At 42.5% G+C, this 24,214-nt stretch overlaps 1 protein-coding gene across 7 annotated transcripts in view; it reads right to left on the bottom strand.

The window, feature by feature from the left end:
- MAGI3 (membrane associated guanylate kinase, WW and PDZ domain containing 3) overlaps window positions 1–24,214 on the bottom strand; it is a 204,678-nt gene that overhangs the window by 83,396 nt on the left and 97,068 nt on the right. For all 7 annotated transcript variants that reach the window (XM_048498947.1, XM_048498949.1, XM_048498948.1 and 4 more), the window contains exons 3-7: window positions 19,741–19,860; window positions 15,312–15,521; window positions 10,222–10,396; window positions 6,863–6,942; window positions 5,084–5,141 (exon numbers count right to left, since the gene is read on the bottom strand). In XM_048498947.1, coding sequence (XP_048354904.1) covers window positions 5,084–5,141; window positions 6,863–6,942; window positions 10,222–10,396; window positions 15,312–15,521; window positions 19,741–19,860 — 643 coding nt within the window. The remainder of the gene's footprint in view (window positions 1–5,083; window positions 5,142–6,862; window positions 6,943–10,221; window positions 10,397–15,311; window positions 15,522–19,740; window positions 19,861–24,214) is intronic.

The raw sequence follows: 24,214 nt of genomic DNA, 5'->3' as shown, positions 1-24,214 counted from the left end.
AGATAGGCAGCAAGGTTAACGATAACAGCAATCCTGGGCACACAGCCCAGTCTGAGGAATGTTGCCAAGGCCAGGCTGATGAACAGAAAACAGAAATCAACCCACAACCTTACAGAAGTCCAGCACGGAGGATCAGACCCACTTTTTCCCCAGCCTCGCTTCCTGAGGCCAGCAGGTCTTGGGAAGGGAGGTGGGGGACTCATCCTGTGTGCTGGACTCAGCGTACTTGGGATTTGGCAGCTTCTCTCCCCACCTAAACAGGTCTTGGGAAGGGAGATGGGGGCTGGGGCCAGTGGCTAGAATGTGAGGGATGCATTTCCAACCAATGGAAGTGAGTCCCGCACACCCATTGGTTAACGGTTCATCATTGGACATTCCGACCCTTAGCAAACTATGTATAAGGATTCCGTATTTCTATATATCTAAATGTCCTACTCTCCCAATATGTACATTTATGATAGCTCCAGCCTCCACAATGGCTTCTTTTTTCTGTACCCTCTTGCATTCAGGGATTTTTCTACTGTAGTTACTGTGCTTTGAAACAGAGTATGAGGAGGGCACCTAACTTTGATGGCTTCCAGGCATGGTTGTATATTATAGTTACGTAAGGAACCATTCGAAAGTTCCTAAAAGTATTGTAGGAATCTCAGCCCCTCAGATTGTTTTTCACTAATTCTTGGAAACTTGGGAGGAGGGGCTCGCTTTGGGGATAAAGGGGTCTGTGAATGCCAGTTTTGGCAGAACTGGCTTTGCTTGTGTGGTACTTCGATGCCTGCTCAATCAGCGCTACTGGTCAATACTTCAGAGTCCGTTTGTTGGTTTAAGGGTCGAAGACCTAACAGGCTTACCCTACAAGACACCAATAGCACCTGAGCAACTGAAGCCCCACATAAACTGGAAAAATGCATGTTCAGGTCATAGTAAGGAGAGAGCATTCCTGGATATGCTAAATGACTGTGGCTTAGACCAGATGGTTATGGAACCAACCAGGGGAGATGTGATCCTAGATCTAATTCTATGTGGGACCATGGACCTGGTGCGGGAAGTCAGTGTTGATGAGCCGATAGGGAACAGCGACCACAATGCTGTTAGATTCAGTATCTCTGCATGCGAGGAAGTGACAACTACTAATGTAGTTACATTCACTTTCAGAAAGGGAAATTTCTCAAAGATGAGGGGGATAGTGCGCAGGAAGCTAAAAGGGAAAATCAAGAGAGTCAAAACTGTCCAAGATGTTTGGAGGTTATTTAAAAACACAGTAATCAAAGCTCAGCTGGAATGTGTTCCGCAGGTTAGGAAAGACAGCGCCCAGTCCAAAAGAAAGCCACCATGGTTAACAAGGGAGGTTGAGGAAATTATCAGAAAAAAGATGTCTTTTAGAAAATGTAAAGTCCAACTTGACTGATGGAAAATACCAGAGGGAACACAAATGGCGGCAAAAGAGAAGCAAGTTAGCTGTAAGGGAGGCAAAAAAGGATTATGAGGAACACATGGCTGCGAACATCAAGACCAGCAACAAACAGTTCTTCAAGTATATCAAAAGCAGGAAGCCAGCTTAGGGGCCAGTAGGTCCAAGTAGATGACAAAGGAACAAAGGGTGTGCTAAAAGATGACAGGGAGATTGCAGAGAAGCTGAATGAATTATTTGCATCTGTCTTCACCCAAGAGGAGGCGAGGAAAATTCCTGCACCTGAACCAAGCTTCTTAGGAGGCGAATCCAAGGAACTAGTGAAGATAGTGGTAGACAAGGAAGAAGTTCTGGCAGCCATTGATAAACTAAATGCTACCAAATCCCCTCGCCCAGATTGCATTCACCCAAGAGTTCTTAAAGAGCTCAAGCATGAAATTGCTGATCTTCTCACTTTAATATGCAACTTATCCCTGAAATCAGGCTCCATCCCTGAACACTGGAAGATGGCCAATGTCACACCAATCTTTAAGAAAGGATCTAGGGGGGACTCAGGAAATTACAGGCCAGTCAGTTTGACATCTGTTCCTGGTAAATTAGTAGAATCTATCATTAAAGATAAAATTATAAAACATGTAGAAAAGCAAGACCTGCTGAGGAAGAGTCAGCATGGCTTTTGCAGAGTTCTTTGAGGGTGTAAACAGGCATGTGGATAAGGGGGAACCAGTGGACATTGTCTACTTGGATTTCCAAAAGGCTTTTGACAAAGTTTCTCACCAGAGACTATTGAAAAAAAAACTCAGCAATCAAGGAATAAGAGGGGAAGTCCTCCTATGGATTGAAAACTGGTTGAGGAACAGGAAGCAAAGGGTGGGTGTAAATGGGAAGTTCGCACAATGGAGAGATGTAGGGAGTGGTGACCCCCAAGGATCCGTTTTGGAACCAGTGCTCTTTTACCTATTCATAAATGACCTGGAAGTAGGGGTGGGTAGCGTGGTGGCTAAGTTTGCAGATGATACCAAATTAGGAAGGGTGGTGAGAACCACAAAGGATTGTGAAGAGCGCCAAGCAGACCTTTATAAATTAGGTGAGTGCGCTAAGAAATGGCAAATACAGTTCAATGTAGCGAAATGTAAAGTGATGCACATAGGGGCAAAAAATCCAAACTTCACATATACGCTGCAGGGGTCAGTGCTATCAGTCACAGACCAGGAAAGGGATTTGGGCGTCTTAGTTGATAGTTCCATGGGAATGTCAACTCAATGCATGGCAAATGTAAAAAAGGCAAACTCTATGCTGAGGATAATCAGGAAAGGAATTGATAATAAAACTGCAAAGATTGTCATGCCCTTTTATAAAGCAGAGGTGCGACCACATTTGGAGTACTGTGTTCAGTTCTGGTCGCCACATCTCAAAAAGGATATTGAAGAGATAGAAAAAGTGCAGAGAAGGTCAACAAGGATGATTGAGGGATTGGAGCACCTTCCTTATGAGGAGAGGCTGCAGCGTTTGGGACTCTTTAGTTTGGAGAGGAGACGTCTGAGGGGGAATATGATTGAAGTCTATAAAGTTATGCATGGGGTAGAAAATGTTGACAGAGAGAAATTTTTCTCTCTTTCTCACAATACTAGAACCAGGGGGCATACATTGAAAATGCTAGGGGGAAGAATTAGGACTAATAAAAGGAAACATTTTTTCACACAACGTGTAATTGGTGTTTGGAATCTGCTGCCAGAGGAGGTGATGATGGCCACTAACCTGGATAGCTTTAAAAAGGGCTTGGACAGATTTACGGATAAGTCAATCTGTGGCTACCAATCTTGATCTTCCTTGATCTTAGATTGCAAATGCCTTAGCAGACCAGGTGCTCGGGAGCAGCAGGAGCAGAAGGCCATTGCTTTCACATCCTGCTTGTGAGCTCCTAAAAGCATCTGGTGGGCCACTGCGAGTAGCAGAGTGCTGGACTAGATGGACTCTGGTCTGATCCAGCAGGCTTGTTCTTAAGTTCTTATGTTCTTAAGCCATAAAAAATCACAGATGTCAATAAACTCTACATATAGCGAAGAATCAAATGTGTTTTACAAGACAACACTTGTAATTCCAGTATCATATTGTTCCTAAATGATACATCTAACTTAGGTCCAGAAATTAATCAGAGGGAATACAACTCACAGTGAATTTATTCTCGCAATTACCAGAGTTAAGCTTTAGGAGAAAACTACAATAATCTACAATACTAATTAATTGTGCTTGTACTGGCATTCTGCATGACCCATAGAATCATCCTCAACAATAACAGAGATAATTCAGACGATCCAAGAATCATCTCATTTCAAATTCAAACATAGGAAGGATTCAATAGTTACACATTAAATGAAATCTGAACAGTAAAGATGCTTCAAATATTTGCCATCATAGGAAGACCTCCTACATCAGTGGTGGCGAACCTTTGGCACTCCAGATGTTATGGACTACAATTCCCATCAGCCCCTGCCAATATGGCCAACTGGCCATGCTGGCAGGGGCTGATGGGACTTGTAGTCCATAACATCTGGAGTGCCAAAGGTTCACCACCACGGTCCTACATGCATAAGTTCAGCGTATTTCAAGTGTCTTCGAAGGTAGGCATTAATACAGTAAAGTACTGCAGCTGGCAGTGCTACACAGAATCCTCTATCTAGTGAGGTCTTACACATTACATGCCACAGACATGACTTGAGAAAATGATAAAACCTTCTGTTTCACCAAAATAACTCCTCATACTTCAAGAATTTATTTTCTAAAAATACAGAAACAGGTAACCTACAATGCATCCAGAAAGCTCTAGAGTACCAGTACACTACATACAGCCCACAGAGACCCCACCTGTAGCCCACAGGAACAGAGAGCAAGTGTGGTGAAGTGGTTGAGAGCGTCAGACTAGTGTCTGGGAGATCCAGGTAAAAATCCTTACTTGTGCCAGAGAAGCTCATTGGGTTACCTTGGGCCTGTCACACTCTTTCTGCCTAACCTTTCTCACAGGGTTACTGTGGGGATAAAATGGAGGAGAGGAGAGCTGCTCTGGCTCCCCACTGGACAGGATGTAAAAAAAAGCCAGGAGAGCCAGCGTAGTGCAGTGATTAAAAGCAGTGGACTCTAAACTGGAGAAATGAGTTTGATTCCCCACTCCTCCACATGAAGCCTGCTGGGTGATCTTGGGCTAATCACAGTTATTTGATGTGAAAACCTCAACTACTGAACAAAGCATGCAACCACAAGAAGCAAAGTACTTTAGTAGTATTTCAGAAGTGGTGTTTGGTTGAAGTGAAGTTGTTATAAAAAAGAATGTATTTCCACACCATATGTACAATCTTCAGTAAATAAATCGGGTAAATGGGACTTCTGTCTAACTAGCTAGTCCTACACAATACTTAAAGAACTCAAAAACAGCTGTTTATAAGAGGGAATTAAGATGCTCTGTTGTTGGCAGAAAGCTAAGGAGATCTACTTAATACTAAATTGTGTTCATTGGTACACCAATGTATCTATGCAGATGTTACTTTATTCCACTGTAAGGTATATTAATAAAGTCCCCATTAGCTTGCTTTATAACTTGTAATTCTTTAAGCAGAAGTATAATTATCTATATAGCATGCCACATGATTAATGATCACACAGCAACAACTATTAACTTACTCAACATAGTATGTTCCATATTGCGGGTCTTCTATTTTTTCCCAACCATACGGAAGTTCTGTAATGAAAAATGAATAAACAGTTGGCCACTTTAATACAAACTACTGAGAAAAATCTCATGCAATTCCATGAGTGAACACATTATAGGTCATCTATTATATGTCTACTACTTACATAGGAAATATTTTTAAATTAGATGCTTCATTAATTAAATTTGCTTAGAGAAGGGGATCAAAATCCTGTAACTAAGCCACAGTGAAACAAAATGTAATATAAAAATAACCCCTTCTATTACATGAAGAGAAGCATTTTTCTAAAACTGTTTATATGCTTTAGCTGACTTATTTGATTTTCCAAAACATCTGTATGAAGCAGATTGTGGAATCGAAAAATTATGTGGGATTGATTTATATTTTGTTTAAGGTCTTAGTCTTTGAACTCTGGTTTTGATTAGCCATGCTTGAAGTACAACAGAGGATGAGTAAACTAACTATATAATTAGATCATATTCCAGAAGAGCACTAAAGTGATAGTGTCTTTTCCCTTTCCAATTAAGATAATTTACACTCTGTTTGAATGAACTGGACTATCCCCATACAATCTCAATTAATAATGTGTGGCCATTGTTTTAGACTTTAAAAGGTGTCTAGTGTGAAATTTAAACATATTATAAAACACTGCTAAAACTTTGTCCCAAATTGTTTAATCTCAAAACACTGAGGTAAAATTGTGATTATTTATTGATGCCTGTACTTCCTAGTTGTCACAAAAGTTAGATGCCTGAATTTAGGCACCCAGTAGCGCAAAATGCTAAACAAAAACTATGGAAGGTAGCCATAACAACTGGGAGGAGGGGGTGGGGAGGCAAAGGGAAAAGCATGAGACGGTGGTGAGAAGCCATAATCAGTGTAGCAAGGGGAGAAAGAAATCCACCACATCCAAGGGTATTTATATGTTCTCCTTGAGGCAAATTTGACACATAGATTTCATAACCTGTAGCACATGGGGCTAACCAAAATTTGTTTGTACATAAAGGGGTGTCCAGGTGGTACAGTCTGGAGTAAACTGACTCCTATCAACATTTTAAAGGAAAAAATTATTCATTAGAGTAGTAGAACTCAGACAATGCAAAATTTGTTTGAACAACATGCAGCAAAAATATCTATTGAACATAATCACACTCTTCCAAGACTTGATGAAAAAGATGAAAGAAAATGGAAATCACTTATTATTGTTTGTACATGGTCATATATAGTGGCACCAAGTCACCATCAGTCTATTCTACCACAGGAAGGTTTATATGTCCTTTTATCTTAGAAGATACTCCACTTGTATGTCACCAAAGGTGATGAACACAGCTATTGCCTTACCACTCTATACCACCATTTCCTTCTGACGCTGCCAAAGGTTGTGAAGCATTTGATTTACTTGTTCTCCCATTACCTTCAATGAAATGCTGAAATAGGAGGTACTAAGGCTTTATTTTCCTTTTATTGTGCCTGGATTATTTCTGCATGTTTTCATAATATCAAACTACAGAAAATTTTGTTAAGGTTTATTCTAATCCACGAAGTAGAAGGCTGACTATCAAAACCAGTGCGCTCTCGGTGTGTTTCAACTGTAGTAACTACACTGTCTTTCAGTTTTATCTGCCAAATATAAAACTGATATCCAATTATGCAGACAGATGCAACCCAGAGCCTTAAAATCCACAGACCTTTCACCATTGCCTTCCACAACAAGAAGATTGAATTGTATGTAAAACCCAGAGCTCCTTACCTCCATCTTCACAGTCTTCAGGAGCTTTTGCTTTTTTACAAAGACGAGGATCCAGCCAGGTGGTGGTTTTGGTGTTATGACTGGGAAACACAAAGTATCCAGTTAAACAATTACTTAACTCAAAAGGGGGGCCTCTATAATTTGCAACCATAGCACCATAGGAATCCTTTCCCCATGGTATGATATTTCAAGGCTTTGTGTGACATAATTTTGCACGTATCCTCTTCTTAAGCCATGTGCTGATTGGATGAGAAACTGATACCCTGAACATGTAACCTCTTCCACATGCACGTAGGTAAGGGGGGGTTCTCGGGTTTGAACTCCCCCATTCATGTCCAAAGCTCCGCCCACCCGTTTGTGGGTTTTTAAAGCATTTTAGTGCTTTTTCGGTTTTTGGCCTGCAGGGGGGGCATTGTTTGGACTAGCAGCACCAAACTTTCAGGGATTGCTTGGGGGACTCTCCTGATGATACTACCCGGGTTTGGTGAGGTTTGGTTCAGGGGGTCCAAAGTTATGGACTCGCAAAGGGGGTATCCCCATCCTCCATTGTTTCCAATGGGAGCTAATAGAAGATGGGGGCTACACCTTTGAGGGTCCATAACTTTGGATCCCCTGAACCAAACTTCACCAAACCTGGGTGGTATCATTAGGAGAGACTCCTAAAGACACCCTGAAAGTTTGGTGCTTCTAGCTTAACAATTGCACCCCTGACAGCAGGCACCCCCCAAATTTCCCCAGATTCTCGTTTTAAATCCACCCTCTTCAGCATGGATTTAAAGGGAGAATCTGAGGTCCTCAGTTTAGAAGAAGAAGAAGAGTTTGGATTTATATCCTCCCTTTCCCTCCTGTAGGATACTCAAAGGGGCTTACAATCTCCTTTCCCTTGCTCCCTCACAACAAACACCCTGTGAGGTGGGTGGGGCTGAGAGAGCTCTGAGAAGCTGTGAATAGCCCAAGGTCAGCCAGCTGGCATGTGTGGAGCAGCGAACAGGCTGTAATCTGAATTCCCCCAGATAAATCTCACAGTGTCTGTAGTGGCAGAAGCAGGGAAACCCGGGTTCTCTCCAGATTAGAATGCACCTGCTCTTAACCACTATGCCACATTGAAAGGGATGCTGTTTCAGGGTGGGGGATAATCCACCCCAAAACAGCATCACTTTCAATGTTCTTTAACTAGGGGCCCCAGATTCTCCCTTTAAGGTGGATTTAAAAGGAGAATTTGGGCTCTCTAGTTTAAACGCCATTGAAAGTGATGCTGTTTGGGGGTGGATTCCAGCATCACAGCACCAGGCTCCATTTTCCCTCTATGCCTCTGCCCAGAGGGGAGGGGCAGGGGAGGGCAGGGCAGGGCAGTCTGCTATCTCCGACCTCGGAGAGTTGCTTTTATAAGTGCTAGGCCAGGGGCGGGGCTTGGGGAGGTGTGGCCATGCCCTAGGGATGGGTGGGGGTGTGGCCCCACCCCGACACCCCCCCATAAAAAATCTATACCTACGTCCCTGCTCTTCCATTACAGAGAGGCAGTTATAAACTGAAGGGCCTGAAGCAAGAGCAGATTCTAAAAACATCAATGTTGCTTATACTAAACTACCAGCAAAGTCCATTGCGGGGGAGATGCAATGAGCCCTGGGAAAGGGTAGAAGAGAAAGCATATCCCTTGCAATGGGCTTTTAAGGGGCCGCAGCTGCAACACCCCCCCCCCTACTTCCAGCGTGACGCATGCCACTTACCTAGTTCTGGGTCTATGTATTGGGGGTGGAGAGTTTGAAGAGGTGTGGCTTGGGGTGTAGGGAGGACAGAAAGGTGAGGCTTGGCGGGGTGGACTGGGGTAGGAGGGAATGGAATAACTTTGTTTGGGGGAGGTTGGAAAGGTAAGGGTTCTGATGGGGGAAGGTGGCAAGTTGAGGGTTGGGGTGGGGGAAGGGTTGAAAGGGAAGGCTTGGAGTGGTGGGAGGGTTGAAAGGTGTAAGTAGGAGTGGGGAGGGTGGGAAGGTGAGGCTTGGGTGCGGGAAGGATTCGAAAGTGTGGGTAGGGGTGGGGGAGGGTTAGAAGGTGTGGGTAGGGATGGAAGAAGGTTGGAAGGGATGGATAGGGGTGGTGAGAGGGTGGGAAAATGAAGCTTGCTTTGCAGGGAGAGTAGTCCAGTGTTGCTTTGGAGGGAGGGGGAGGGGGGACACCGGGCCGTCTCTCGGTTCAGCATTGCTGGGGGGGGGGCAGAGGGAAGGCAGGGGAGTGCTGGGAGGTATAGATGTTGGGGGTAGAGGGAGGCAGGAGCACTTATGGGGGCCTTGGGTATGCTGCTTTGTTGGCTGGAAAGAAATTGAATGTTTCGATAGCGAACGCTGCACCCATGGGGGAGCAGGGTTCACTTCATGAGTCTTGCTGCCCCACTGGTGGAGGGTTCATCATAGCCTGGTAACCCCCCAACTTCTTCCTACCCCCCAAAGTAGAATCTGATTTCAGCTGTAATCTCAAGAGACTTCCAGACACCACCTGAAAATTGGCAAGCCTAATTTATATTTGCTTGAAAACTATCACCATGGGTACTGGTAATGATGAATATGATCAAAATAGAAAAATGTTTTTAGAAGTGTTTTATATTATGTTATATTATTTATTATATTATATTATTTAAACTTTCTCCCTTTCTTCCAAGGAACAAAGAACTGTAAATATGTTTTCTGTCCCTCATTTCATCTTCATAACAACCTTGTAATGTAGATTACCGTAAGCTTGTGATTGTACCAGTTCAAAGTTTAAGTTTGATAGCTAATTAGAGATTCCATCCCAACTCTTTACAATCCTTCCCACACTGCATCACAGCAATAGGCATACACACCCTTTCTTTCCAATTGTGAAGCATAAGTTCATGAAAAGCCTGGTTTTGGAGGTATGTCACAGTTTATACATTACAAAACAGCAGGTTTGTTTGGAGTGAGGTAAACCTAGGTTACTGCTGTCATACAATATTAGTAACTCCTCAACATTCAGCGCATGATGAATCCAGTGACTCTGGAACTGTGTGGGTGTATGTGTAAGATCAGCAGAGAACAAACAGACCAAATGAAACTTACACATGTCCCTTCTGGCTCCCTTCATAACAGATCTATAAACAGTTTCTAGTCAATGTATTGTTGAAGGAAACAGTTTCTAGTCAGCTTGATTTCAAACATTTATCTTTTTAAAGATTCAGAATAATTCACATTTATAATAAAGGATTACCAAATTGTATTGAGTTTTAATTAAAGACAATATCATAGCACTTACTAACATTCGGTAACATATGTATAAACAAAAGATAATAAGCCTAACATATTCAAATATCTGTACTCCAAAACTGAACACAAATGTTGTCTACTTACTCAATAAAATAGATCATCCCTGTGTCTGTGTAGGCCATTTCCCAGTTTTTAGGCAGAGGCTCTAGATTTTCTTCCCTTGATAAATAGTTTCTGAAATCCATGGAACTGCTTGTTTGATTGTAACTAGGTACTGGTTTCATCCAGTCAGAGGAATCTAAATGTCTTTCTTTGTTTTCTGCAATTGTTGAAGGAGAATCATCAGTCTATTATTTTTCCATGCTACTTTGCAAGCAAGGAGGAGCCTTCTTGTCCTCGTTATAAGGACAGGCCAAGTAAAAGATTCTTTCTTCTGTATTTTATACCATATTACCTTGCTGTTTTGTACTTTAAATAAATTAGTAATGATATATTTCACTTGCCATAGAGCAGGCTGAGTTATGCCTTGGCTGAAAAAATAAATATAGGATGATTATCTATGCAGTCCATTTAACTGAATGTCCTTGTGCTGAATAATACTGGCACAACCAATTACAGAACATATTGTTTTTTGCTCAAAAGTACCCAACATATCAAAAGATTATTATAAAGGGAACAAAATGGAAGCTTCAGGCAACACTGTGAATAAACTGAAATCCATGCTTCACCTAGTGGCAAATTAATAAACTATTGAGGGAAACCTTTATGTGCCCATATACCCATTTGTGCTGTGGGTGCTCTAGTCTATGAAGCTGAATTTAAAAAATGATATATGCAACACTCTGATCCTACATTTTCTAGAACTGCATATTTTAAAAATATTGGATGGGAGCAGTAATCTACTTGCACAAAGATCATGGATCGTCTCAGCTTTCCCCTTCCCCAGCACCCCTTTCCAACCCTGGGAAGAAACAGATGGATTGATTTTGCTCCCTCCTCCCTTTTCAATGTAGCCCCTCAATTCACATGACTACTATTTCACATGGTTCTCACAATCTGAATAAACCTTTCTCAGTGTCAGAAATGGTTGCAGTCTGGAGGAAGGGAAAGTGGAAAATACCCATATGATGGACAAGAGAAAGTTCCACCTGAAACTTAAATGAATGTGTTACTGCACTGTAAGTTTTGTTTGAGGCTGAAGAATGTTTTTATCAGACCTCTGCTGTCTAGCACTCAGAGCCTGTCAGACCAGCAGTTCATGGTATATCTTTTAGCAGACATAAATTCTGTATGACACAACAAGCAGCCATATACTTGCTAGGTGTGTTAAAGAAACACAAAAGGTTTGTACATGTTCCTAAATAATGCTACTGGCAATGTTATTTTAATGTTTCTATAGACTGTTTGGTTTTTGTAATCCTATGATAAATGCTTAATAAAAGTGGTGATAATGTTTTCTGCACTAGTTAGACCACCAATTGATGGTTAATTGGCTGCCCGGCATGTGCCACAGTCCTTCCTCTCTTCTCCTGGAACAGCACTCCACCTCACTGCCTGGCATTGTCCTTTCTCCACAGCCTGCTCATGGAGCCCTCCTTTTATTTATCCCTTCTGATTTTGTCCCACCTCCTTCATCCTTGAGGAGCCAATCAGCCCCTTCCCATTAACTGGTCTAGCCCAGCTGAGCTTATTTCCTCAAGCCCTCATTAATCAGCTGCTGGCCAGCTCTCAGGGATTTTTCAGGCTGCTTTAAGCAAGCAGCTTCTTCCCTGGTACTGCTGAGTGAAGAGAAAGATCTCTTCAGCTGCTGCCTCAGTGGATCTTCTTTCTTTGTAAGCAGCTAGCAACATCAGCCCAACTTGTCGCTGGAGCTCATTGACTTCGGCTCTTTTCCACTGAGCCGCTGAGTTGCTAGGCTTGACACCACTGCCTGGGCTCCTGGATGGCCAGCCCCCACTCCAGCAATACTAGTACTGGACTGGGTGTTGCCCCTTCTTTGCCCCATGGCTCCCTCTTGCCTTCTGATGGCCACGGACCAGATAAGTATCTTGGCTCCAGAGACTTGGGGTGGGGGTTGAGTTAGGCAGAGACTTACACCCAGACAAAAGGTCCACAACTGAGTATCCCACTGTTCATGTGTTATTCCTAGTAAATTAAACATGATCTTATTTAAATATGTTTGCAATATACATATTCTTAACAAATTATTCAATTGAAGGCATAAATAGGCATAATTTCTAATGCTAATAAAAGTTACAACATCTAGAAGATGTTTTGTTTTTAAGTAGCTGAGCCTACAAAAAATCATGGTGCTACATACAAGTGGTAACAAGGAAGATTTGAAAAGCAAAACCATTTTCCACACCCTGCTTGCAGTTGCTCTAGAGATGATCACAAGACCCCTAAGGATTAATTTTTTAAAAAAATCCAGCAGAAAAACTGGAAATTTGGGGATCATTTAAAAGAGCTCAATTAAATATTTTATCCTTTGGACCGAATTAAATGTTTTTCAAGACAAGAGTTGCTCCTTAAAACATACAGTATGAAGATTTTTTCCAATAATCATCTACAAGCATTAGAAAATAATTCCATGGTATCACACAGCAGACACACAACATAAAAGCTCAGTGTTTTCAATATTTAAAAATTTAACTTGAAATCCAAATTAACTGCTAGTCCTTCAGCGGCTGCAAAAAGAAAAGTTAAGCTCTCCCAAGTAGCAGTGCATTCCTCTTTCATTTACATTTCACAAAATTGGATTCTCAGCTTACTTTTAATTCTTTCTATTTTTTTTCTATCTTTTAGATGGTAGAAACTAAGATTTGTATGCAGCAAAAGTTAGCAAAAGTTTGTGGCTCTCATTCTGTAGTACCAAGGATATTTACATTTCCGTTTCTGGAAACCTGTTTCCAAAAATGTACACTTCTACATTTCAAGAATATTTTAATTTTATATTATAATTTTATATGCAAAGTTACAAGGAATATTATGCTTTAAAAGCATTAGATATTTTAAAAATTACACGTATTTTAATTTTCCCCCGAAATGTGCTTTTTTCCAGAAAAAACGTCCAGATATTCTACATCTCCAGCTGGCACACATTCAGGGAACAGAAAGAGTCATGTGACCCAGCCACCTATGAAGCAGGCAACCTTGGATTCTGCTAGTACAAATTACAATCAACGGGCATGTCAAGTACCCTCATTCTGTGCTTTCCCTGTGGGGAGAAGAAGGAGGCAAAACAGCACTGACACAGCTCATGTTGGACTGCAGCAAGCAGCAGCAACACAATTATGTATGGGGGAAGGAGCACATCTCTTAGACTTGTCCTACCAAAGGCTGGAAGTTCCAGCCTTGTACTCCAGATGCAGGGAGACAGCTCTATGGTGGGGGGAACCCAATTCCCTCATCTGCCTTGATAGACCTACTATGGATTATGAAACATCAAGGTCTTATTTTTACTGCTGATTATAAAGATGGTGCAGGCCAGCATTCCTGGTACTTTAAGAGTAAAAAGAGACAAGCTCCGCCCCCCGTTTGTGGGGTTTTTTTGTATTTTTAGTGTGTTTTTTGTTTTTGGGTCTGCAGGGGGCACAGTTTTTTTAAGCTAGCACAGGGGTAGACCTGCAGGCCTCAGGAGGTGCTCAGGAACTGAGCACATTCCCATCAGCCTCTGTCAGCATGGCCAATTGGCCATGCTGACAGAGGCTGATGGGAATTGTAGTTCCTGAACATCTGGAGAGCCGCAGGTTCCCTACCCCTGAGCTAGCAGCACCAACATTTCAGGGATTTTTTGGGAGACTCTCCTGATGATTCTACCCAGGTTTTGTGAAGTTTAGTTCAGGGGGTCCAAAGCTATGGACTCCCACAGGGGGTGCCTCCATCCCCCATTGTTTCCAATGGGAGCTAATAGAAGATGGTGGCTACACCTTTGGGAGTCCATAACTTTGAAACCCCTGAACCAAACTTCACCAAACCTGAGTGGTATCATTAGGAGAGTCTCCTAAAGATACTCTGAAAGTTTGGTGCTGCTAGCTTGACAACTGCACCACTGACAGCAGGCAAACCCCAAATTTTCCCAGATTCTCCTTTTAAACCCACCCCCTTTGGCATGGATTTAAAGGGAGAATCTGAAGTCCGCAGTTTAAACATTGAAAGTGATGTTGTTTTAGGGTGGGGGAGAATCCACCCCAAAACAGCATCACTTTCAATGTTGTTTTAACTGGGGACCCCAGATTCTCCCTTTAAGGTGGATTTAAAAGGAGAATTTGGGCTCTCTAGTTTAACCATTGAAAGTGATGCTGTTTGGGGTGGATTCCAGCATCACAGTGGCTGCCCAGGGGGGTGCATGCAAAACTCAGATTTTGCATCAGGGTCCATTTTCCCTAGCTACGCCTCTGCCCGGAGGAGCGGGCAGAAGGGGCTGCCAGCTGGAAGCCCAGTTGGTATGGGGCAGGGGAGGGTGGGGCAGGGGAGCCTGCCATCCCCGGCCACAGGAGAGCTGCTTTTATAGGTACTGAGGCGAGGGGTGGGGCTTTGGGAGGCATGGCTACACCGCCAGGGGCAGGTGGGGGCATGACCCCGCCCCCAACCCCCCCCCATAAAAAAATCTATACCTACGTCCCTGGTGTGCCTTATATTATTTGTGGCTCACTACTGGCATTGGCCGCAAGGAGATGGCCAAAGGATAATTGATGTTTCCAGCTCAGAAGAGGATTTTATCTCTGTTTCATTTTTTTAAAAATTATGCATCCTCAGTTAGAGAAGGGTCTATCCTTCCCATGGAAGACAGAAGACTGTTAACTGTCAAATAGAAGCCACTAAAGTGGCTTAAGGGAAGACAACTAGCACTCCATTTTTTTAAAGAGCAAGCCAAGGAGTGAGCTAAGAAGAATAAAGAACAATGGGTACAAATTGGATTATGGAGAAACAAGCTGCAGCAGAGCAGAGCGGGGTGGGGTGGGGGGGGGGAATATAAATTTTAAGAGAGATTAGTCAATCCTTTAGAGAAAAGCAAGGGGGAGGCTAAACTGATCCAGAGGGAATGGCAACTGGGAATAAATATTTCCAGAGCTATGACTATATTCCTAAATGGGAGGAGGGGAGCATAAATTATCATCAACTAAGAACACAGCAGCCTACAAAAAGGAAACAGAAAAGAGACAGACTACAGGTAAAGAGCCTTCTTCTCAACTGCACTGTTTATAATGGAATAAGTACTTAAGTGTGCTGACCTGTGCCTCCACCACCATTAACTGCTTCCTTTTCTTCTTCCTCTTCTTCTTCAGGAAGGGAGCTATCCATTTTCTCCATCTTGCTGACTGATGTGGTTCTTTTCCTTTGAGATTCTGGGTCAAAATCATTATCAAAAAGCACTTGGTCCACTGGATCAGGCTGAAATGGACTGGGCTCAGCCGGAGGTTTGGGAGTACCATAGAAATTACCTTGTATACATCCATGCATATATGAGAAAAAGAGAAAAAATGTGCATAATAATTAGAAATAATAATATGAGCAAGAATTTTGGAAATATACTTTATCATTCTATATTCTGAAAAACTGAGGTACTTTCTCCAGTCCAATTGACACATTTGAACTGTAGAGTTAGCCTAAGGCTTGGATAATTCATGTTGAATTAATATGATTTGCAAGCAAGTGGTCAAGGAATCTTGTCTCAACAACTAAGCATTTTTATCTAGAGGGAAGACTATGAATTCAGGTCTTACTTATCTGAAATGTTAAAATGATGCCTTACCTTTATACTGTTGTGAAAACTGCTTATAAATAAAGCTTAAAAGCAAAGAAAATGTAGCTATTTTAATTTCTGGTACTAATACTTTCAGACATATTGGTTTTTAATTTTTAGACATATTTACACAATTTTCAAAAAGAAAATATGTGTAAGAGCTACATTTCATATATTTACTGTTTGGCATACTCAGGCAACAGTGTACTGCGGTAATATTTTCCTGAGTTTAAAACAGGGCTCTGTCCGCTTTCAAATACGCAAGGATGGGAGGCTGAGGTCTTTTTTGCCAGTGCAGCAGTCAATGGCATTAACCAGACAGCCTTAATTTTACCTATTTCCATACAGTCTTAATGTTATCTGTTTTCCCATAAAATTTTTACACAGCTTTATTAGCAATCTTTTGCTGTCTCAGTTTTTCAACATTTTTTCCTGCTCTTTCTAAAACTGATTTTCCCCAGGTTTCAGGAAAAGCAGGAGGGAAAAACACTGAAAATTCAGGATACCAAGGGATTGCAAATGAAGCTGTGTGAAAACAAGGGGGAAAACCCTGTAACAAAGGGAAATGAAACTTGAACATTAAAGCTGTCTGGAAAACACTAGCAATTTCCAATCCATGAACTGCCAAAAAGACAAATAAGTGGGTTCTAGATCAAATCAAGTCTGAATTCTCTCTAGAAGCTAAAACAACTTAAGAGGCTAAGACAATAATGCTAGGAAAAGTTGAAGGCAGAAGAAAAAGAGCAAGACCCAACATGAGATAAATTAACTCAATCAAGGAAGCCACAGTCTTCAGTTTGAAAGCCCTGAACAAAGCTGTTAATGGCCCTTTCTGCACAGCACAAATAAAACATCCTGAGGGTATTAACAGAATCATCTTGGGAAGAAACTCCGAACAGCTTTTCCCAAAGACACCTTCAGGATGTGTTATTTCAGCTCAACCTTTGTTTTTTGAAAACGCTAAACTAGCAATTTTTCCCCCTCAAGATGACTTTTCCCCCCAAGATGACCCCAGAGCCCTCCGGGGGGTGAGCAGTATATCAAGTGGAACAAATAAATAAATAAAGTATGCTACCCCCATGTTGTGTGGAGAGCAGCCCATTTTATTTTTTCTGCCTGACTTTAAAGCTTCCACTTTTGTTTTCTGTGCAGCTCATGTCTGCAATTTGCAGCCACTTCAGCGATTCTCCCTGCCACTCATCATTTGCTGAAGGTTTCCCATGGAGGTTTCATCTGCTTGCTTCTCCTGAATATAAAGTACATTAATAAAGTTAGTTTTTCCTGGCGATCTTGGGAACATGTCATCCCCCCCCCTTTCAATGAGATACCTTTGAAGCTACACCAACTTGATAGGAGAATAGCCAATACACACAGATTTTGAATCTCTGTAGCTTTAAAGAAATCTTATTTTTTTAAAGGAAAAATGACATGTTCCCAAGATTGCCAGGGAAAACTAACTTCATGCATGTACTTTACACGCAAGGCAGGCAGGCAGGCGCAATGCAAGCAGAGGAAACTTCTGTGGAAACCTTCAGTAAATGGTGGGCAACATGGAAGATTCAAGCAGCAGAAAGCAGGGGGAGAGAAAAACTCGCTGTCTCCTCTAGCACTTTATTTGTCTGGGCTGTCTGGACAAAAGAAATCAGCAGATGCTTTTTCAAAGACGTCCCTGTCTTCAAAAGGTTGCACAGAAAGGATCAATGTTAGGATGTTCTGGAGATCATTCATTCATAAGACCACCATAAGTAGGAAGCAACTTGATGGTACATAACTCACATATTCTATATGATTATTTGCAAACATAGCCACATTGGGATCTGGCTGCATTTATCCAATTAGATGTAACAGTAGTGATATAGTTTACAATCCTTGAATTCCATTCAAGGATTGTAAACACATCTGTGCAAGTTTGTAAATTAGATTGTATAGATATGATCTTTCCCAGATGGGCATAGCAACCATATACCTACAACACTAGCTGAAGTCTGTGCCTCCGCTCCCAACAAGCTCCTCAAAACTACAGGTAAACTATGTCCTTGCACTGTCCCTATCTTTGACACTCTATACATTTATCTTGAATACATTAATAATTAGGTAACATACACCACTTTGCAAGAAATCACCAGACTTCCTCAATTACTATAATTTCCCAGCACAAAATAGATTTCTGATGCTGTTGCACATCAGAATGAAGCATATAACGCTAGAGCAGTTGCCTTACGTATAGCTTCTAACAAATGAATGGTTTGTTATTTTAATTTTCATTCACTAATGTCCCCAAATGAGACATACAGAACAGATTTGTAAGAATAATGGAGAACAGTGAAAATCAAGATCTGTTCTGTTTTTCATACAGCACATCATAATAAAATAACATAGAGCAATCTATTTTTTGACAGGCTAAAGTTATGAACAATTTTAGTTTTGGACAGAAACACAAAACAGCAATTTACATAAAAGCACAATTAAAATACATAATTAGAGAGATCTTGCAAGGTCCTTAGGCTTGAGATGCCAATCCCGTTCCCACAGGATCAAAGCAAAAGTACAAAAGATAAAAGACATTTCACACTGATAAAGAACTGAGCTAAACCAGGCCCCAACCAACTGTCAGGAAAGGGAGAGGAGCATCCCTTACTACCATGAGCATCCCTTCCCCCTCTTGTCAGAATTAGGGCTATTCTGACAGAGGCAAATGTGGGACAGAGAGGTCCATTTCAAAATATTCTCCATGCTTTTATTTTTCTGTTCCTGTTGCATTTTTGTGGGAAGTCAAGTGCTATGATGACATGTGAAGGAAATCAGATGGCTGCTCCACAAATTTAGCTTTCCTGAAGTTATCCCACCCCTCGAACAGAATTCTTGCTTAGGATTGCCTTCCTTGGCTGCCTTTTTACTTCTATTTTGTGGTGGTGGGGCCATTGGGTTTCGGAAAGCGAAAGTTTTACTTCCTTCTCCCCCGCGCCCCTCCCTTTTTCCCCACCAGGCCCCCAGTGTGATAATAGTGTAATTATTTCAGGGAGATTATTAGCATTAAACCTTAGACCTAGTTTTGGGGAAGCAGTGTACGTAACCCTGTTAAGCGCTGTTAAACCCCACCGATTTTCATGGGAAGAACTAAAGTGCGATCCTTTACCTGGGAATAAGCTTGGTTGCTGGCAATGGGGCTTACTTCTGAGGAAACCCTCCTAGGGTCGTGATTCACCCATTCAAAGCATTGCACAGTTGCTTCAAAGCAAAGCCACTGACTACCACCAAGCTTACTCCCAAGTAATGTGCACTTTGGAGCCAACCATTTTTTCTAAACTAAACCCTCAGTATTCAGGTTAAATTGCCATGTTGGCACTTTGCGATAAATAAGTGAGCTTTGGGTTGCAGTTTGGGCACTCAGTCTCGAAAAGGTTCGCCATCACTGCCCTATAGTGTAAGCTCACATTTTTGCAATTCATATCCATGTGGTTTTTAAAAATTTCCTTCACCATGTCCACATGGCTTCGGGGAAGCTGTAGCCTGCTGCTTTGAGCATACTTTAAAGCTAGAACTTAGCTTGAAAAATCCAGAATGATTTTTTTTTCATTTTGAAATGGGACTTGCCTGTTAAAAGTCTGTCTAGTAGATAACACTAGATTCCACATGATAGATATACTCCACGATAGATATATTTTATTATATACATGCCATCCTCTTAAAAACTAGAATCTCAGCCAACTTTTCTCTTGAAAATTTGTGAATTTACGTTGTTAATTATCCAGATAATATACCTTTGTAATGTGAAATGTGTGAATATTAACAAAGAGCATATTAAAAAGTAGGACTCAGTAGGAAAGATTAAAGCATAAATACAGTATTATTGCATTGACAGGACAATGCTCCTCTTGAAGATTAGCTGGTGGGTTGATATAATTTTTTAAGCGTACCATCATATGTTCCACTTTCTAGCAGGGCTCCACTTTCTTCTAATGCCTTAAATTGCTCAACTGGAATGAAATTATAGTCTACCCCAGGAACCTCCCCATCTCGTGGAGCTCTTGTAGTACCTAGGGGAGAAAGGGAAAGAAATAACTGTAAAGTTTTCTGGGAATCCTGGTTTACTAAGCACATTGTCACAACAGTTGACAGAAAAGGCTTAAATGCTGTATAAAAACAGCTACTTTGAAAAGGTCATAATTAGAAAACACAATCATATGAACTTCAGGATGTAAAAATGAGGCAATATATGTAGGTCTAATATATTTAACTGATATTTTCATTAATTAAAAACCTTTATTTTCTTGAGAAACAAGATGCCAACACTCTAAGTGTGTGAAAAGGCCTTAAGTGTTTCTACCCATCTGCTTGTGGGCTGGTTTATTAAAAGTGACAATGCAATGCTCAGAATATTGCAGACAGTATCAGTTAAGAACCTGCGTAAACTATGAAATAAGAGGCACTCATTTTAAACTCTCGCTTAAACAAAATTTTACTAATCTAGTATTGATATCAGATAGACCACAAAAGCAGTCAGACATAAAAAGAATATTTGGGGTTGCAACAAGCATGACACTAACTGCTAAGAAACCTACTCTGGAAGTAAAGGAATAAGAACATCAAGGAGCAAATAAAGAAACCAAGTTCTTCCCTTCTATATGCTAATTTCCGTTTCTCTTTCTGTTCAACTTGTGAAGAACACTAAAAGCCAAGTTCTGTCAAATTTCCCCATTTATCCAAGTCAATATGATCCACAGCAGTGGCATAGTGGTTAAGAGCAGGTGCATTCTAATCTGGAGGAACTGGGTTTGATTCCCTGCTCTACCGCTTGAACTGTGGAGGTTTATCTGGGGAGTTCAGATTAGCCTGTGCACTCCCACACACTCCAGCTGGGTGACCTTGGGCTAGTCACAGCTTTTAGGAGCTCTCTCAGCCCCACCTACCTCACAGGGTGTTTGTTGTGAGGGGGGAAGAGAAAGGAGATTGCAAGGCCCTTTGAGTCTCCTACAGGAGAGAAAGTGGGGATATAAATCCAAACTCTTCCTCTTCTTTAAGTGATAAAGAAGACTGCATTTTAAAAAATCAGTTCTATGCAAAGAAAATTACTAAACACACTACTGTAATTAATTGAAGCCCACACACCATTCTGCTCTTTTTTGATGGGCTGATTCAGACCTTCTCATGGCAGGAGGTGTTGTTGGCATGGCTTCAGCATCACAAAAGGGACTCAACTTCTGTAGTTGTGTGGATCTTTCTTTATCACAACAGATTTTTCCACCATACATTCTGACAGAGGTGACCCCTTGCAGCCAACCTGGCAGTTTTCTTCTCTAGCACTTTACTTATGTTAGGTCTTGGACCTTAAGTCAATAAATGGACTCTGGATTTGTTGATCAGAGGTGCTTATTGGAAGGCAGCAAAGTACCCAGTTTGAGAAAGCCAGTTCTGCCAGATCTGGCTTTTGATAACCCATTTATTCCTTCAGAATTCCCCCCTCCCATTTTCCCAAAGAAAGTGTGAAAGTCTGAGGCTTAGGCACCCCAAGGTCAGAGATAGGGGGAGATACAGCCACCTGTCATGTTTATCTCCATAGGGCACAAACACTTCCTGCCTTCCCCTGGGAGTATTGTGTCAGGGTCAGCCTACTTTATCTATGCATGTTACAAGCCATAAGGATCAAGGGAAAGAGGAAAGGAAAGTTCTGTTACATATAGCAAGCCATTTACATATATTTATATATTTATTTATTTATTTATTTATTTAATAATCAATTTTATATACCGCCCCTCCCCCGAAGGGCTCTGGGCGGTGAACAACACAATAATAACAACAATAACATTAAAACCCCAATTTAAACAGCGAATTAAATAAAATTACAGCGGCATCCGGCAAAAACTTCATAAAACGTGATAAACCCACCCTGGAAAAACAGACCTGAAGAGCTGAGGGCCCCATAGAGATTAAGGGCCCAGAGCGTAAACAAGGGGATGAGGAGGGCGCACATCAGTGGTCGGCCCCTCCAAATGCCTGGTGGAACAGTTCGGTCTTATAGGCCCTGTGGAACTCTCCAAGATCCCGCAGGGCCTGGATAGCTGGTGGTAAAGTGTTCCACCAGGCAGGGGCCAGGGCTGTAAAGGCCCTGGCCTGGGTAGAGGCCAACCGCATCATCGAGGGGCTAGGGACCACCAGCAAGTTGGCCTCTGCTAAACGCAGAGGCAGCAGAGGGACATATGGGGTGAGACGGTCCCAAAGGTACGAAGGTCCCAGGCTGCGTAAGGCCTTAAAGGTGAGTACCCACACCTTATGAATGATTCAGAACTCAACCGGGAGCCAATGCAAGTGACATAACACAGGTTGAATGTGTTCTCTAAAGGCACCACCTGTGAGCACACGCGCCGCTGCATGTTGTACCAGTTTCAACTTCCGGATCAGACGTAAGGGAAGACCCGCGTAGAGCGAGTTACAATAATATAACCTAGAGGTGACAGTTGCATGGATCACAGTGGCGAGGTCTGCCTGGGAGAGGAAGGGGGCCAACCGCCGGGCCTGTCGAAGGTGAAAAAAACGTAAAACCTCGAAGAGGGGCCACCTGGGTCTCCATTGAAAGAGACGAATCCAGGTGGACCCCCAGGCTGCGGACGGAGGAGGCTGGTGCCAATATAGCCCCCTCCCACTCCGGAGGCTGAAAATCTCCCACCTCCCCCTGGCGGCCCAGCCAAAGGATCTCCGTCTTCGATGGATTCAGTTTTAACCTGCTCTGTTGCAACCATCCAGCAACCACCTCCAAACAATGTTGTAGAGCTGCAGGGGCAGCATCTGCCCCCCCCCTCCATCAACAGAATGAGCTGAGTGTCATCAGCGTACTGGTGACAGATCAGCCCAAAGTTCCACACCAACTGAGCAAGTGGTCGCATATAGATGTTAAACAATAGCGGGGAGATAACATTGGTCTTACCTGTGAAGGAGACTTCTCCATTGAGCAATTGAGGACATCTGGGTTCTGTTGATCTCCATTCAGGAAGGCAGGGGTTAATCAAAATTTCTCCCAGGCTCCTCCGCCTTCTGTAGGTCCGCCTTCTCTCTCTCGCTCTCCAGTTCTGGTCTCTCCAAAAAGAAGTACACGACTGAAGAACAAACTTGTAGATAAAGAAATTCCCGGGCAAACGGCCTCCCATAACAGAGTAGGAGTTAACTAGTCCAGGAAAAAACTACGACAAACTAGAGAACGATAACACCTAAAAAAATTATCAGTAAAAAATGGAGGGTTGATCCCTGAGAGATAAAATTCTCTACAGCAAGAGAAAGAAACTTACAATGGTATGAAAAAATCGGAGAGGATGTGAGTCCCTTTGGGTGGGCGGATGTCCTCAATTGCTCAATGGAGAAGTCTCCTTCACAGGTGGCATCACTGTTATTTTCTCCCATTGAGCAAGAGGACATCTGGGTGACCTCCCCTAGCAGTGTCACAGTACTTTAAAGGGTGGGGTCGAAATCCTCTCCTATGATGTGCTGTAGCACTCCGCGTCAGTAGTCTGCATCGGCCGCACTGCAGACATTATCTCAGCCCATAATGCTCCAACTAACGCGGGAAAAGAGTAGAAGACCATGTCGCCGTCTCTACATATTTCAAAAGCGCCACGGGCACGCTATTGTTAAAGGCCGCGTTGGCAGAAGCATTACGGATTAAGAATGAGCCGTAATCCCAACTGGGATTGCCATTTTCTTGTACTCTATATGCTCCTCGGCTATACATCTCTCTCTGACATTACTTACCAATGGGCGGAGAGGAAAGTTTTTGACCTCTATTATGGTTAGCTATCGAAACAAACAAGGACTCTGAGCTGCCTGAACTCTTGGGTCCTAATCAGAAAGGCCTTCAAGGCTCTCCTGACGCCAAGCTTATGCCAATATGTCTCCTGAAAGCCTGGATCTGGGCAAAAAGTAGGTGGGCAATATCTCCTGTCTACCATGGAATGTGGAATTAACTTTGGGAATGGAATCCAGGGTCCGTGACGCAGGACCACCTTATCCTGTGTGGAATACACATAGTGGGGGCTTGATTGAAAGTGCTGCCAGCCCAGAAAACCCTTCTGGCAGAAGTGATGGTACTAAAAAGACTACCTTTCATTCTGGAGGGTGTTGTAACGGAATGTCCATCCGCCGATGGCCTCAAAGGGAGATGTAGTAAGTGCATGTAAGACAGTGTGTAACCTCCACGCTGGAAAATGGTGGTTGACTGGTTCATCTTTCAATGAGGCTCCCCTGAGGAACCTGACAATGGGTGGGTGAGAAGTAGGAACAAAACCTTCCAGTCTAGGAAGTACTGATGTCAGTGCTACACCTGTCTGCGAAGGGCATTGGCTCTAAGACCAGGATTCCAAGCTCTCCTGTAGGAAGGCTAAGATGTCACTGATCTTGGGTTCT

This window comes from Sphaerodactylus townsendi, linkage group LG05 (genome assembly GCF_021028975.2).
Source record: "Sphaerodactylus townsendi isolate TG3544 linkage group LG05, MPM_Stown_v2.3, whole genome shotgun sequence".
In the NCBI taxonomy this organism is placed as follows: Eukaryota; Metazoa; Chordata; class Lepidosauria; order Squamata; family Sphaerodactylidae; genus Sphaerodactylus; species Sphaerodactylus townsendi.
Note: the sequence above shows the minus strand (reverse complement) of the source record. Positions and strands in the feature narration are given on the sequence as shown.